The sequence below is a fragment of the Caenorhabditis remanei genome, chromosome II (genome assembly GCF_010183535.1).
Source record: "Caenorhabditis remanei strain PX506 chromosome II, whole genome shotgun sequence".
NCBI classification, from domain to species: domain Eukaryota; kingdom Metazoa; phylum Nematoda; class Chromadorea; order Rhabditida; family Rhabditidae; genus Caenorhabditis; species Caenorhabditis remanei.
Window position 1 is genome coordinate 1,243,450 of NC_071329.1, and position 15,604 is coordinate 1,259,053.

General features: G+C 37.1%; 4 protein-coding genes across 4 annotated transcripts; 2 read left to right on the forward strand and 2 right to left on the reverse strand.

The window, feature by feature from the left end:
- Nucleotides 1-1,205: 1,205 nt before the first annotated feature.
- GCK72_003867 (uncharacterized protein) lies at nucleotides 1,206-9,998 on the forward strand (the record flags this gene model as incomplete). Its single annotated transcript, XM_053724295.1, has 8 exons — nucleotides 1,206-1,232; nucleotides 1,277-1,418; nucleotides 2,779-2,900; nucleotides 3,008-3,135; nucleotides 5,248-5,813; nucleotides 8,627-8,791; nucleotides 9,674-9,783; nucleotides 9,885-9,998. The coding sequence occupies 8 exons, from the start codon at nucleotides 1,206-1,208 to the stop codon at nucleotides 9,996-9,998; spliced, it is 1,374 nt and encodes a 457-aa protein (XP_053588489.1).
- Nucleotides 9,999-10,283: 285 nt separating this feature from the next.
- On the forward strand, nucleotides 10,284-11,057 carry GCK72_003868 (uncharacterized protein; the record flags this gene model as incomplete). Its single annotated transcript, XM_003100270.2, has 4 exons — nucleotides 10,284-10,309; nucleotides 10,370-10,560; nucleotides 10,610-10,749; nucleotides 10,797-11,057. 4 exons carry the CDS (start codon nucleotides 10,284-10,286, stop codon nucleotides 11,055-11,057), a joined length of 618 nt encoding a protein of 205 aa, XP_003100318.2.
- A 1,111-nt stretch (nucleotides 11,058-12,168) lies between these two features.
- GCK72_003869 (uncharacterized protein) lies at nucleotides 12,169-12,788 on the reverse strand (the record flags this gene model as incomplete). The annotated part of the gene is made up of 3 exons (XM_053724296.1): nucleotides 12,169-12,451; nucleotides 12,497-12,721; nucleotides 12,772-12,788. The coding sequence occupies 3 exons, from the start codon at nucleotides 12,786-12,788 to the stop codon at nucleotides 12,169-12,171; spliced, it is 525 nt and encodes a 174-aa protein (XP_053588490.1).
- A 788-nt stretch (nucleotides 12,789-13,576) lies between these two features.
- GCK72_003870 (uncharacterized protein) lies at nucleotides 13,577-15,515 on the reverse strand (the record flags this gene model as incomplete). Its single annotated transcript, XM_003100267.2, has 5 exons — nucleotides 13,577-13,856; nucleotides 13,905-14,080; nucleotides 14,918-15,167; nucleotides 15,223-15,447; nucleotides 15,499-15,515. The coding sequence occupies 5 exons, from the start codon at nucleotides 15,513-15,515 to the stop codon at nucleotides 13,577-13,579; spliced, it is 948 nt and encodes a 315-aa protein (XP_003100315.2).
- Nucleotides 15,516-15,604: the final 89 nt, after the last annotated feature.

Sequence of the window (15,604 nt, forward strand, 5' to 3'; positions counted from 1 at the left end):
ATAAATAATAATGCCCTATTTAAAATCAGAGAAATCTAATTAAAAACGGTCGCCGAAGCGTTAAAAATGAGATAAACTCGATCAAAGAGGATTAAAATCAAAAATTAGTTCTAAAAATGCACAATAAGCGGCAAAATTGAGCAATTTTCAGTAAATTTCCACAGAAATTCTCAAAAATCATCAAAATTTTAAAGGTCCGCATTTTTGCGTGACGGTGTTTACGGCCGTGACGTCACAATGTCTCATATCTTACGACAATTTCTCATTATTTTCTGTTTCTACTTTAAAAAGTGACCGACATCTCAGAAAATCAGCATTATGATAATAAAAAGCTACGGAGAAGCAGCGGACAAGAATTAATATCAAATAAATAATAATGCCCTATTTAAAATCAGAGAAATCTAATTAAAAACGGTCGCCGAAGCGTTAAAAATGAGATAAACTCGATCAAAGAGGATTAAAATCATAAATTAGTTCTAAAAATGCACAATAAGCGGCAAAATTGAGAAATTTTCAGTAAATTTCCACAGAAATTCTCAAAAATCATCAAAATTTTAAAGGTCCGCATTTTTGCGTGACGGTGTTTACGGCCGTGACGTCACAATGTCTCATATCTTACGACAACTTCTCATTATTCTCTGTTTCTACTTTAAAAAGTGATAAACATCTCAGAAAATGAGTATTATGATTATAAAAAGCAGCGGACAAAAATTGATAATTTTTAAACATTGTCTAATTTGAAATCCTCGAAAACTATGCAAAAACGGGCGGCGGAGCGAAAAAAAAAGAGAAAACCTTGATCGGAAGGAGTTAAAATCGAAAAATTTGTGGAAAAAAGCAAAAGAAGCGTGAAAAATAGAGCGATTTTCCGTAAATTTCAGCGAAAAATTTCAAAAAATATCAAAGTTCTCTTTTTTAATGTTTTCAGGCAAATTTATTCGTTGGTTTTTACTTTTTATTAATAAACATTGTTTTACTTTGTTTCTTATTCAGTTTTATGCAGAAAATTCCAGAAAAATTAGTGAAAAACAAGGATTTTAAGCGAAAAATCAGTTAATTAAATTAATTTTTTGTTGAAAATACAGTAAGATTAAAGGCGCACACCCGAAATTCTGTGTTGGGTCTCGACACGATTGAAAGGATTACTGTAATAAATTTCTTTTTCTTTTCTTTTTTAATTGATTTTCAATCAAATTTCCGGAGAAATGAATGAGGAAGATATCGTTTTATCAGTAAGTGAATAAAAAAATATAAATTTATCGATTTTTTTCTGCAGAATTTACGCGATTCGGTGAGTCGAATCGTCGACAATCTGAAATTCAACTACATCGACGAGGCGGCACACGCCAAATTAGTCGGATTAATGGCCGATAAGCTGTTCTTGATGAGTCACACGTGTCGAGCGCTTCTGGAAAATAGTAAGAAAATTTAGAGCAAAAAATTTAAAATTTGAAAAAAAAAATTTTTTAATCGAAATTTTTTCCCGAATTTCAGTCGAAAAACATGATTTTTATAGTAAAAATAGCCTATAATTTAAGTTTTTCAGCTGAAAATGTGAATAAAACCCACTAAAAACTTCAAAAACCAAAAAAAAAAAAAAAAATTGAAAAAAAAATTTTTTTTTGCGATTTTCACTCAAAAATATATGTTTTATGCTGAAAATAGCTGATAATAGATATTTTTTGAGTTGAAAATCAGTTTAAAATCACCGAAAACCCCTCGGAAACCACTAAAAACTGAAAAAAAACCTTTTTAAAATTTGAATTTTTTTCAAATTTTTCTTCGAAAAAACATGATTTCTACCCCCAAAAACTGTCAAAAATTATGATTTTATGCTCAAAAACATTCAAAAATCATTCAGAAACCACTCCAAAACACCTTAATACCTCATAGACGCAAACCACGCAGCAAAACTGCGAAAAAATGGGCGTGGCCTATTTTTAAACACTCTAAACAAAAATTTCGGTTTCCAAATGGTGGGAAATTGATTTTTCTGCCTAAAAACAACTAAAAAACGTCGAAAAATGCTGAAAAACAATACAAAATACGCATTTTTTGAAAATTTAAAAACCATGCGGCGAAATTGCAAAAAAGTGGGCGTGGCTTATGTAAAAATCGATTTTTCCGCCTAAAAACATCTAAATAACGTCGAAAAATGCTGAAAAACAACACAAAATACGCATTTTTTAAAAACCATGCGGCAAAATTGCAAAAAAGTGGGCGTGGCCTATGTAAAAATCGATTTTTTCACATAAAACAACTAAATAACATCGAAAAATGCTGAAAAACAACACAAAATACGCATTTTTTGAAAATTTGAAAACCATGCGGCGAAACTGCAAAAAGTGGGCGTGGCTTGTGTAAAAATCGATTTTTCTGCTTAAAAACAACTAAATAACGTCGAAAAATGCTGAAAAACAACACAAAATACGCATTTTTTGAAAACCATGCGGCGAAACGGCAAAAAGTGGGCGTGGCCTATGTAAAAATCGATTTTTTCACATAAAACAACTAAATAACATCGAAAAATGCTGAAAAACAACACAAAATACGCATTTTTTGAAAATTTGAAAACCATGCGGCGAAACTGCAAAAAGTGGGCGTGGCTTGTGTAAAAATCGATTTTTCTGCTTAAAAACAACTAAATAACGTCGAAAAATGCTGAAAAACAACACAAAATACGCTTTTTTTTTTGAAAATTTGAAAACCATGCGGCGAAATTGCAAAAAGTGGGCGGCGCCTATGTAAAAATCGATTTTTTTCACATTTTTTTTGCAGCTGGAAGAATCGGATCGGCACTAAACGCGAGTGTCGACATCAAACATCTCTTCCGAATCCATCGTGTCGATTTACGACAGCTCGTCGATTATACGCAACAAGTTCGACCATTTCCGCCGAATGTACGCTAAAAATTATGGAAAAATCGAATTTTTCAGGCTGAAAATGCTCGAAAAACGCTTTTTTCCGCTAAAAATAAGCTAAAACTCACATTTTTGTTATTTTCCAGAAATGCGACAATCATGGAGAATATGTGGCTGAAAAAGAGGTCGACAAGACAGCTGAAAACGAGAAAAATACGGTGGAAATTGAGGAAATAGCGGTGAAACCACCACAGCCGACACCGCGGGTTTTTAGGTAAAAAAAAATGAATTTTTACATAGAAAATTTGAAAAATTTCATGGAAAAACGAGATTTTTACACTTTTTAGCCATCCGGATGTATAGATAGACACTTTTTGCATTAAAATCCGTGATTTTCCATCTAGAATTTTATTTTTCTGTTGTTTGGGACAATTCTTACCACAAATATCTGAAAATTTGGTTTAAAAAAGAGGATTTTAGAATAAAACCATGTTAATTAGTGGCAAATGCGCTCTAATGATAATCGGATGTGAAAATTCTGTGAAAATCATGGAATTTTCACCAGATTATCAATAGAGCGCATTTAGTCACGCGTAGGCGGAAGCTATGCTCAAATTTTTATATTCATCATGTTTTCCGTTCTATTTGATGAAATTTTGAACTATTTTGAATTCTAATATATGGTGAATGCGCTCTACTGACAAAATTTTGGTTTTCCACACCAAAAAACTGCTTTTGGAGTTAAAAATTGCTGAAAACCTGTGGCAAATGCGCTCTAGTGATAATCTAGTGGAAATTCTGGTATTTTTTGATAAAAATATCGCAATTTTCACTCGGATTATCAGTAGAGCGCATTTAGTCACGCGTATGCGGAAGCTATGCTCAAATTTCTAGTTTTCGTCTGGAATTTCGAATTTTTAAAGCTTTAATTGTGACAAATGCGCTCTAATGATAATAATGTAGAAATAGTGAATAAAATTGGATCAAAAGTGTGGAAAACGCGCTCTGATGAGAATTTGGCACTAAAGTTTGGTGATTTTGAACGTTTTTGTCGGAATGTGAATTTGAAACAGTGACAAATGCGCTCTAATGTTAATGTTATGTGAAACTTCTGTAGAAATCCCGGAATGTTTTTCTGGATTCTCTATAGAGCGCGTTTGTGTCCAAATTTTTAAATTTTGAATATAAACTTGTGGCAAGTGCGCTCTAGTGATAATCTCGTATGAAAATGCAGGAATTTTCACATAGATTATCAATAGAGCGCATTTAGTCACGCGTAGGCGGAAGATATGCCCAAATTTCTGTTTTTGAGGCAAAACTTGTCGGTTTTTGAGTATATTTTGAATTTTTCGTGCAGAAAATGCTCTCAAATAAGAATTTGGTTAGAATTTCGTTATTTTTGAGTGAAAATAGCGGAAATTTTGCTGTTTAGCGATGAAACACCTCTAGAGTATCGACTTTCTTGAATATAGGGATCCACCACGTAACCTACAGTAATCCAGTGGATTTTATTAGAGGTTACTGTAGTCGATTATAGTCAAAACGTGCTCTAATCTGATTATCAACATCAAGTTTTCTCCCATTGTTTAAAATTCAAATTTCTGTGGCAAATGCGCTCTAGTGATAATCTGGTGAAAATTCTGTGAACATCCAGGAATTTTTAACTCAGATTATCAATAAAGCGCATTTAGTCACGTGTAGGCGGAAGCTATGCCCAAATTTTTTTTCAAAAAATTTTAAATTTCGATTCAGAAAACGGATTCAGAATCCTCACGGCGTCAGCTTTCTGATTTTCACAAAATTAGAAGGCTGTAGAGCGCACTTGCACACACGATTATATCAAATCGGTTCAAATTCCGAAGTTTCTGGGATAGATTACAGTAGCCACCGTGTTCTACAGTAATCTAACTAATAATCCGATAATTAGATGCTCAATTTAGACGAATTTAGAGCGATTTCTAGTTTTTCGCATAAATTTAAAGTGTTCCAGCTGGAATTTCAACAACTTTCAACTCAAATTTGTGGCAAATGCGCTCTAATGATAATTTGGTGAAAATTGCAGTATTTTCTTATCGGAATACCGTAATTTTTATATCGATTATCAATAGAGCGCATTTAGTCACGCATAGGCGGAAGCTATGCTCAATTTTTTTTAAACTTCTGTAGAAATCCCGGAATGTTTTTCTGGATTCTCTATAGAGCGCGTTTGTGCCCAATTTTTTTAAATTTTGAATGCAACCCAGTGGCAAATGCGCTCTAATGATAATCTAATATGAAAATGCAGGAATTTTCAATAAGATTATCAATAGAGCGCATTTAGTCACGCGTAGGCGGAAGCTATGCCCGAATTTTCATTTTTCATTTTTATTTTTCAAATTTTTTCCAGTTTCCCCGTATTCGATGACATGTCCGACTGGGAACTCGGTTTCGGCCACCACTCTGACACCGACTCGGCCATGTCGGAGCCACCGACGCCCCGCCCACTTTCTTCGTCCGCCCGTCTCCTCGAACCACCGCCACCACCGCCACCGATCCCCCCGCTCTTCTTCTATTCTCCAGAATTTCCAGATTTCGAATCGAAATATCGCCCAGAACCGATCGAAAAGCAGCTGAAAATATTCAAAGCCGATCCGCCGCTGTATTCGCCGGCGAAAGTGGCAAAAGACACGTGGAAATATGAAAAATACGAAAAATACGAGAGAAATCGAGCGAAAACGAGTCAAAAACTGGAAAAAACGCCGTCAAACTCGTCGTTGGCACCGAAAATGACGAAAAAGCGTCTGATGCAAACGAACTACGAGCGGCGGCTCCGAAATGAGCAAATGGCTGAGGAGGAGAGGAAACGGGAGAAAAAACGAGAGAAAACTGAACGGAAATCGATGAAAATTGAGAAAAAAGAGGCGATACAACAGAAGCAGAAGTTTAAGGAGAGAGTGATTAGGAATAAGAGGGGTACGGACTGGAAATTTTAGAAAAATCGAAGAAAATAGACCCAAAAAATCGAAAAAATGAAGAAATTTGGTCTAGAAATCTCTAAAATTGGAATTTTGGATTTCTAGACCACCAAATTTAGGCCGGAAATCGCTAAATAGACCATCAAAATTGGAAAAAAAAGAGAAAACTGTCGAAAAACAGTATATGGCCGAGTTTTGGATTCCTAGGCCATCAGAAAATGGTGGCCTAGAATTTCTGATTTTGATATTTTCAACCTTTTTCAGCAAAAATGAGTCAAATTGAGTCAAAATCATCCATGGCCGAGTTTTGGGTTTCTAGGCCACCGAGAGATTGGTGGCCTAGATATCCAAAATGTCAAGTTTTTAACTTTTTTCCGAAAAAAAAACGCCGAAAAACTGTCGGAAACAGCATATGGCCGAGTTTTGGGTTTCTAGGCCACCAGGTGATCGGTGGCCTAGAAATCCAAAATGTCAAGTTTTTAACTTTTTTCCGAAAAAAACGCCGAAAAACTGGCGGAAACAGCATATGGCCGAGTTTTGGGTTTCTAGGCCACCAGGTGATCGGTGGCCTAGATATCCAAAATGTCAAGCTTTTAACTTTTTTCCGAAAAAAAACGCCGAAAAACTGGCGGAAACAGCATATGGCCGAGTTTTGGATTTCTAGGCCACCAATTCAACGGTGGCCTAGAAATCCGAAATTTCACGTTTTTCAAGCCGAAAAACTGTCTTAACACAGTAAATGGCCGAGTTTTGGATTGGTGGCCTAGAAATCTTCAAATTTGGTAACCTAGGCCATCGAGACTTTTTCAACCGATGGCCTAGAAAACCAACTAGTCGTTGTTATAGTCGTCATGGCCTAAGATTCGAATGCCTTGGTTTCCTAGGCCACCAGATGAAACTAGCTTCTGAAAAGGAATTTTCAATTTCCGGGGGCCACCGGAAGCTCCGCCCCCTCACCAATTTCCTGAAAGTTGCCATTTGTTACGCGCTTTTTGGATATCTATGAGTGAATTCAAAATTCTGAGTCATTTCTCGCCGAAAAGACCTCACATATCACACTTTCCAGGTGATTTTGAGTTTTCAGCTTCTAGTATGAATATAGGCCACGCCCCTTTTGGTGTAACATGAAGGATACGAAAATGTCACTAGTTTTGCATAGAAAATCGCTGGAAATTTTGAAATTTAAGCCAAAAAAAACGGATATTTTGACGCAAATGGTGTCGTTTTTATTGGAAATCGTAGGAATTCTTTCAAAATCAATGATATGAGCTGAAAAATGAATCAAAATATAGCTTATAGATACATTTTTCAGCTTATATCATTGATTTTGATGAAAATTTCTACGATTTCCAATGAAAACGACACCATTTGCGTCAAAATCCCCGTTTTTTGCTTAAATTCCCAAATTTTCAGCGATTTTCTATGCAAAACCAATGAAATTTTCGTATCCTTCATGTCTAGGGGGCGTGGTCAGTGTATTCATACTAGAATCTGAAAACTCCAAATCACCTGGAAAATGTGATATGTGAGGTCTTTTTTTGGAGAAAATACTCAGAATTTAGACATTTCTTCGCTCCGCCCACTTTTGCAATCTGCCGCACGGTTTTTATCCGACAACTCGGCCATCACGGTATCTCGCCACGAAAATGATGACACAGCTGGAAACGAGTGCTACCGTAAGATTTTTGAAGCGGGAAGTTTGAATTTTATTTGAGTTTTCAATGATACGATGAAAACCAAAATAAATTTCAAATTTCCCGCTCGAAAATGTTACGGTAGCACTCGATTCCCCCTGTGTCTTCATTTTCGTGGTGAGATATCACTATGGCCGAGTTGTCGGATTCTAGGCCATGACTTCTTAAAACTGAAAATTCCAAGTTTTGAATTAAAACCAGTGGCAAATGCGCTCTAATGATAATCGGATGTGAAAATTCTGTAAAAATTACGGAAATTTCAGACAGATTATCAATAGAGCGCATTTAGTCACGCGTAGGCGGAAGCTATGCCCAAATTTACATTTTTTGCAGATAACGCGCTCTAATGATAATTTATTTTAAAAAATTGCGACTTTTTTCAAAAATCGGTGAAAAATGCGCTCCAATAATAATTTGGTGAAAAATCCCGTAAAAATCTTGTAGCTATTCTCTATAGAGCGCGTTTGTGCCCAAATTTTCAATTTTGAATGCAACCCAGTGGCAAATGCGCTCTATTGATAAACTGATGTGAAAATCCCAGAATTTTCCCATCAGATTATCAATAGAGCGCATTTAGTCATGCGTAGGCGGAAGCTATGCCCAAATTTCTAGTTTTCGTCTGGAATTTGACCAATTTTGACTGGAATTTCGAATTTTTGAAAGCTTTAATTGTGACAAATGCGCTCTAATGAAAATATGTAGAAATAATGAATAAAATTTAATCAAAAGTGTGGAAAACGCGCTCTGATGAGAATTTGGCACTAAAATTTGGTGATTTAGAACTTTTAGTCGGAATGTGAATTTGAAACAGTGACAAATGCGCTCTAATGTTAATGTTATGTGAAACTTCTGTAGAAATCCCGGAATGTTTTTCTGGATTCTCTATAGAGCGCGTTTGTGTCCAAATTTTTAAATTTTGAATGTAAACTAGTGGCAAATGCGCTCTAGTGATAATCGGATGTGAAAATTCTGATTATCAATAGAGCGCATTTAGTCACGCGTAGGCGGAAGCTATGCCCAAATTTTTTTTTCGATAAGATAGGTTGCAAAAGTGGGCGGAGCAATTTTTTTGATTTTTTTTCAAAATCCAAATTTTTTTATTCAAAAAAATTTCCAGAACATGTTGCACCCAATCGAGTTCCCAACATCGATGAGAACGACAACAAACTGAAGTCCTCGGAAATCACACCGCCGCCGACGAAAAAAATGAAGACGGAAGAGGCTCCGCCCACTCAGCCGCCACTCATCAAAATGTTGATTAGTTTCAAGAGAGAGCGTCAGGGTAAGTGACAATGGTGGCCTAGGAAACCAAAACTCGGCCATGGGTGAAAATTTGGATTTCTAGGCCATCAGTTTTTTGTTGGTGGCCTAGGAAACTAAAACTCGGCCATAGATGATTTCGACCCGATTTTTCTCGTTTTTTGACCGGAAAATGTTTGAAATTTCAGAATTAGATTTTCTATGGGGTTTTCTAGGCCACCATTATTCCAGATGGCCTAGGAACCCAAAACTCGGCCACCTACCGTTTTTACTCATTTTTCAAAGTTTTTCTTGTCTGCAAGGCGAGCCTAAATTCGGATTCCTCGGCCACCAATTGAGTTTTCTAGGCCACCAGATAGGGAAACGTTAATAATATGAAAATCCGAATTTCTAGGTCATCAGTTTTTTGGTGGCCTAGGAATCCAAAACTCGGCCACAGTTGATTTTGACTCAATTTTGCTCGTTTTTGCCCGGAAAACGTCTAATATTTCAGAATTAGATTTTCTATGGGGTTTTCTAGGCCACCAATATTCCGATGGCCTAGGAAACCAAAACTCGGCTACCTACCGTTTTTTATCGTTTTTATCGTTTTTTTAAACTTCTATGGCCTAGAAAACTTAATTTTCGGAAAGTTAGGCCACCAACAATTCGGTGGCCTAATTTTGGTGGCCTAACATCCCAAAACTTCTAATTTAGCGATTTCAAGGCCAAATTTTTCGAATTTTCTCGCGTTTTTCTGTAAATTTTTTAGGCCACTAATATTTCGATGGCCTAGGAATTCAAAACTCGGCCACCCACCGTTTTCACTCATTTTTCGAAGTTTTTCTTGTAAAAATGATAGTTTAAAACTAGAATAAGCAAAATACAAAGTATTTTTTCGACATTTTTCCAAAAAAATTTTCAGGATTCCGTATCAAAAAAGTGGAAACGACAATATACAACGAAGTGGTGAACGGAGAGTGGAAACCGCTGCTCCAGACGTGGAAAAGCTCGATTGGAATCTATTCGGAGCCGGTACGTCTTGGCTCCGCCCACTTTAAGCCACGCCCACTTTTTTGTGAAAAAATCGAAAAAAATTAGCGATTTTTTGAATAAAAAGTGAGTTTTTTTTGCAGAAATACCCAATCCGACCGCCAAAACGAGCCATCAGTGAAGACGACGGAAAACCGAAAATACCGAAACTGAAATTGATAAAAAATGCGGATAATAATTACTCGAAAGTCTCTTGAATTATCGATTGATTCGCTCTCTCCTAATATGTACCATTCTTTATTTACAGAAAATTTAAATTCCTCTTTTTTGTATGACTGTTTTATAATTTTAAGTAGATGAATTTTCATTCTAATTCAAAGGTTCACAATTTAGAAAAAACGATACCACGTGAACTTAGCATAGCCTTTTCATTAAAAAAAGTGACCTCCGATGCTCTAAAAAAGTTTTAAAAAATGGGGGTAAGGAAAAATTTCATCATTCCCATAAAAATCTCGAGTTTCCATCAAAATCTCGAACTAGAAATGAGTGGTGCACATCTTCCAGCTAAGTAAGTGTACTCGACAAGATTAATCATTGTTCGAGAAGATGATTTCTTTCTATGTTTCAGCCATTCTGATTGTAAAAAGGAGGCCATTGAATCTTTGGTCGGAAGAGAACAACTCATCACACAGCTCTTCAACAGCGGAGTTGCATCAGATGCTTTATTGTCAGATTTATTGAGAACAGTTCGAGAGACGACTGAAATCTGTGTCAGACAGCAAACTTCGTGCCGCAATCCGTGCACAATGAGCCCATTCCGTAAGTTTACTGTATCTGGTCTCTAGAGCAAAATCAGAGATATTTTCAGAACCTCTTCCTCATATGGTCATGTATGGGGGAATCATCGAAGACTTTATTAACCGATATCCAACAACTGTCGCCTGCTCAGTGTGGAGAAGATCTGATAATGAAACCATTTTTCAACGAGGAATATTCTTCAATCTCACTGTAAGAAATGTAAAGTGTTGGTTGATTTAATGTATTTTTTCCCGCAGAACCTGGAGAAACAAGATCTGGAGAAGTTCTTCGGACCGAAAAAGACGGGAAGGAACAAGAGGGTCACGTTGGCACAAGAGTTATTCAACCTTGTCGTTCACCGGGGCTTGATATTTGGTGAATCAGCTGCTTTCTTCTACATGACGGTCTTGAAGACTAACCGAGTATTCATTGCACTCTTCGGTACCATATCCTACATGTCCTTCGACAAAGCAGCATTCGTACTGGAAGAAGTAGTCAAAAACGAAGAAGAAAACTGATGAGTGAACAGTAGAGTAAAGTGTCGACAAATGATAAAGATAAAGTTCTTAGATTGTAAACTAAGTTACAGATAAAGAGGTGGTGGTGGAAAAGGGGAAACAAGAGTAAGTAAAAGGAACAAAGGTGGGATCAAGGAGATCGGCCTGGAATGAGTTTTCGCTCGGCCTTATATACTGGTGCGGGAGGGTTAGACATTGGCGCCCGCGGTGGTAGGGCAAACGGGAGAAGTCAAATGGTGGGACGATAACTAAGGGTGATAGATAGAAGTGCGCGTGGAGACGCAGACAATGAAAGTTCGAATAATCAGTCCGTTGAATCCAGACTTGCAAGATTCCGGGCCGGCCCGCCGGCCCGGCCCGGTGGGCCCGGATTTGAATTTTTGAACTTTTTTCACTACAATTTTTTGTCCAAAAATTTATTTTCTGAAAATTTTTCATATTTTTCCTGGAGTATATTTTTCAAAACCTTCGAAACCTACAAAAAATTGTTTTTAAGAAATATTTTTCAAAAAAATCTGGAAATTTTCGAAAAAAAAAATTTGAATTTTTTAAGTACTGAACTTCCGGGCCGACCGGGCCGGGCCCTGGTAATTTTCATTCCGGCCCGGCCCGGCCCGGCCCGGCCCGGCTCGTTGCAAGTCTGGTTGAATCCAGTCGATACCGTACAATGTGAGAACTGAATGTTAGTAAAATGAAATTAATGAAAGTATGATGAATGTTTAGTATATTAATACTGGAAAATTCTATTTTTGGTGGCCCAGAAGTCCAAAAATCGGCCATCTTCGGTCAGTACCAGTAGTGAGCGCGGGAAGGCAAAGGTCGCTCAAAGATATCTGCGTCTCTCGCTATCGTGAGTTGCGGCGGCGCGCCCTCTGGTCATCTGACTCTATTCTTTCTCCCACTGTCTGACCGTCGTCGCCACGAGAAACGCCGAGAAAGGCGAGAGAGTGTGTAATACAACAAGGGGCCTCCCTTCCCTACACGTAGAGCGTGCCTTAACGCTAACTGGGTCATTTTCGACTTTTTTTGTGTAAATTCATTCAAAATTAATGTGAATAACAGAAAAAGACACATATATTTGGATTTCTCGGTCAGCAGTGAAGTAATCAATTTATCGATTTATTGGAATCGAACAGACAAATACCTTCTCAACAACAACATTATCTTTGATATATTGCAATTCCTCTTTGGTTATCGCTTCACCTCCGTTTAAAAAAAGAGTTTTGCAGACTGGGAAAATGGGAATAAATCTGAGAAAATCGTTGATTTTATCCGGCATGAGAACCACTTCTAGCGGTAGTTTGAACACATCTTTCAAGTGATCTACAACTATTTTCAACGGTTTTTCTGGGTTTTCAACAGCTTCAATTTGAAATCCGCACTCGTGAATTTTCCTGAAAAGAAAACTTTATTTCTTATGTATGTATCTGTGGACTTACGCAATTCTAACATCCACACCACCAATTGTATCGACCCAATATTTAAAAGAATCATTTTTCCGTCTCCTCGCAACCGTCCAAAACGAGCACTGTGCGCGATCTCTGTTCATGATAAAAATGGACATATTCTTTCGATGGAGGTAGATTTGAATATAAGCTGGCTCAGGACATCGGACGCTTTGAACGATTCTCTTTGATCTACGGGAGCACAGAGAGAGTTCGGTTCTAAAGCGGAAAATATATATCATTTTTGAAGTTCTTTTTAATATACTTACATTTCAGTACAACTCATGTGATATACAATATTTTGAATAGTCAGAAATGGTAGTTTTAGAAATGGAAACGAAGGGGAGTCAGGCATCCTTCTATTGGAAAGGAATCAATGAATAGAAAGGGCACAACGTCTTCAAACAAGAGTCCAATGGAGCGTACTTGCAACAATTTATTGATTGTGTGAGGAGTATGCATATCCGTATTCCTTAGACCTCCCTGTACTACGGCCCAGTGACGTCATCCATACCTTGGTCTTTTCCCAGGGGATGGGTTGTACAGAAAGGGCTCTAATATTGCCTTTTCCTCCTCCGGGAATAACACACTATCTCCCAACGGTATCTCTGCAAGGAATCTAGATATCCAAACTCCATTAGAGAGATGTCCAGGACAGTTATGCACTCTTCGGTTATCGCTTATAAAAAAAGATTTTTGTGAAGATTTTCAAAAGAAAAATCCTATGCTGTTCATAACACCTTTACGACAAAATGAAGAAAAATTTAAAAACGAATTCCTTGTTACTTTCAAGAAGTTCAAAATTGAAGATTTGTATGAATTTTTGACTGAAAAGTCGATTTTCAAGAATATTTCCAGTGACATATGATCACTAACATATGACGACTGCCTCCATCTTCCTCAACGTTTCTAATTCAGAAAATCTCATCTTGAGAAGTTTGAAAAAAGAGAAATTTGGCAACATTAGGGAAAAATTTCTGATCTGCAAGACAAGACATACCCGATTTGTCATTTGTTTTAAAAAATAACAAGAATGCCTTCACTGTATGATATTGAAAAACAAATTTATGAACATCAAGTGTCGGATGTGTGATACTCAGCCACCCACTCTACAACCACATTATCTTTGATAAATTGCAATTCCTCTTGTGATATCTTATCAGAACTGTACACATACAAACGATAACAAACTGGAAAAATGGGAAGAAATCTGCGATAATTCTCTAATCCAAATGGCTCGAACATCACTGTAAGCGGTAGTTTGAACACGTCTTTCAAGTGATCTACAAGAGCTTTCATCGCATTCTCCGGCTGTTGGGGAGCGTCAATTCGGAATCTTGTCTGGCTGAGTTTTCTGGAAAAAGTGTCATTGAGAACACAAAGTTTAATTCTTAGAACTCACAAAACTCGGACAGCAACACCTCCAATAGCATCGTCGCGGTAGAGATGTTGACATTTTCCATCTTTCGCCTGAATTGCCCATAATGAACAGACAAAGGATCGTTTCACAAGGGAAACATACATCAGGCGTCGATAGATGGTTATTTCAATGTGGGTGGGCTCTGGGTGTCGGATGCTCTGCATTAATCATTTTGATCTACGAGAGCACAGAGAGAGTTCGGTTCTGAAATAGAGGAAATATATAATTGATTGGAGATGATATCAAAAATAGTGCTGAAATCGAGGAGCTCTACTTTTTCAGTAGCTGACTACCTTGCCGTCTAAAATAACTCACATTTCAGTGCAACTCAAGTTATGTACAATATTTTGAATAGCCAGGAATGGTAGCTTTAGAAATGGAAACGAAGGGGAGTCAGACATTTCTCTCCGAATAGGACAGTGGAGAGCGGGGGAGAACAATCAATGAATAGAGAAGGTAAATAGAGCAGACATGTTCAAACAAGAGTCCAGTGGAGCGCATTTGTAACAATTTATTGATTGTTACCACCAATGCTGTGGACAGTATAATTAACACGGCTTACAACCGCGCTCTTCCGAAACCTACCGAAAGCGAAATTGAGAGATTCAGAAAAAAAGAGACAAGGAAATTTTGGTGGGGCGCAGTTGTAAGAACTGTGCCGAGCTGTTACCTCTAGCACAGATTTCATAATTTTTTGGAAAATCAATATGAAAAATAGCCAGGATATGTCAAAAACTGTAGAAATCTGTGCGTCTCTCTCTGCCGATACTCTCTCGTTAACGATGGGGCGCAGTTGTAATTAAAACGCTCCGTTAATAAAGAGAAGTGTGGGTTGTTTGGACTATGAGATTGCAAAGACATTTCATTTAATAAATTCATTTTAAATTAATATATTATAAAAATAAAGAAGACACATATGCACTTTTGGGTTTCTAAGCGAAGTAAAACTGAGAATAATCAAAATATCAATTTATTGGAATTGAACAGTCAAATACCTTCTCAACAACAACATTATCTTTGATATATTTCAATTCTTCTTTGGTTATTGCTTCAGCTCCATTTAGAAAAAGAGTTTTGCATACGGGGAAAATGGGAATAAATCTGAGAAAATCATTGATTTTATCCGGCATGAGAACCACTTCAAGCGGTAGTTTGAATACATCTTTCAAGTGATCTACAACTAATTTCAACGGTTTTTCTGGATTTTCAACAGCTTCAATTTGAAATCCCCACTCGTGAAGTTTCCTGGAAAGATAACTATTATTTCTTATGTATGTATATTTCTTTTCTGTGGACTTACGCAATTCTAACATCCACACCACCAATTGTATCGACCCGATATTTAAAAGAGTCATTTTCCCGTCTCTTCGCAACCGTCCAAAACGAGCACTGTGCGCGATTTCTGTTCATGATAAAAATAGACATATTCTTTCGATGGAGGTAGATTTGAATATAAGCTGGCTCAGGACATCGGACGCTTTGAACAACTCTCTTTGATCTACGGGAACACAGAGAGAGCTCCGTTCTGAAACAGAAAAATATATATCATTTGTGAAGTTATTTTCAAAATACTTACATTTCAGTACAACTCATGTGATGTACAACATTTTGAATAGTCAGAAATGGTAACTTTAGAAATGGAAATGAAGGGGAGTCAGGCATCTTTCTATTGGAAAGGAATC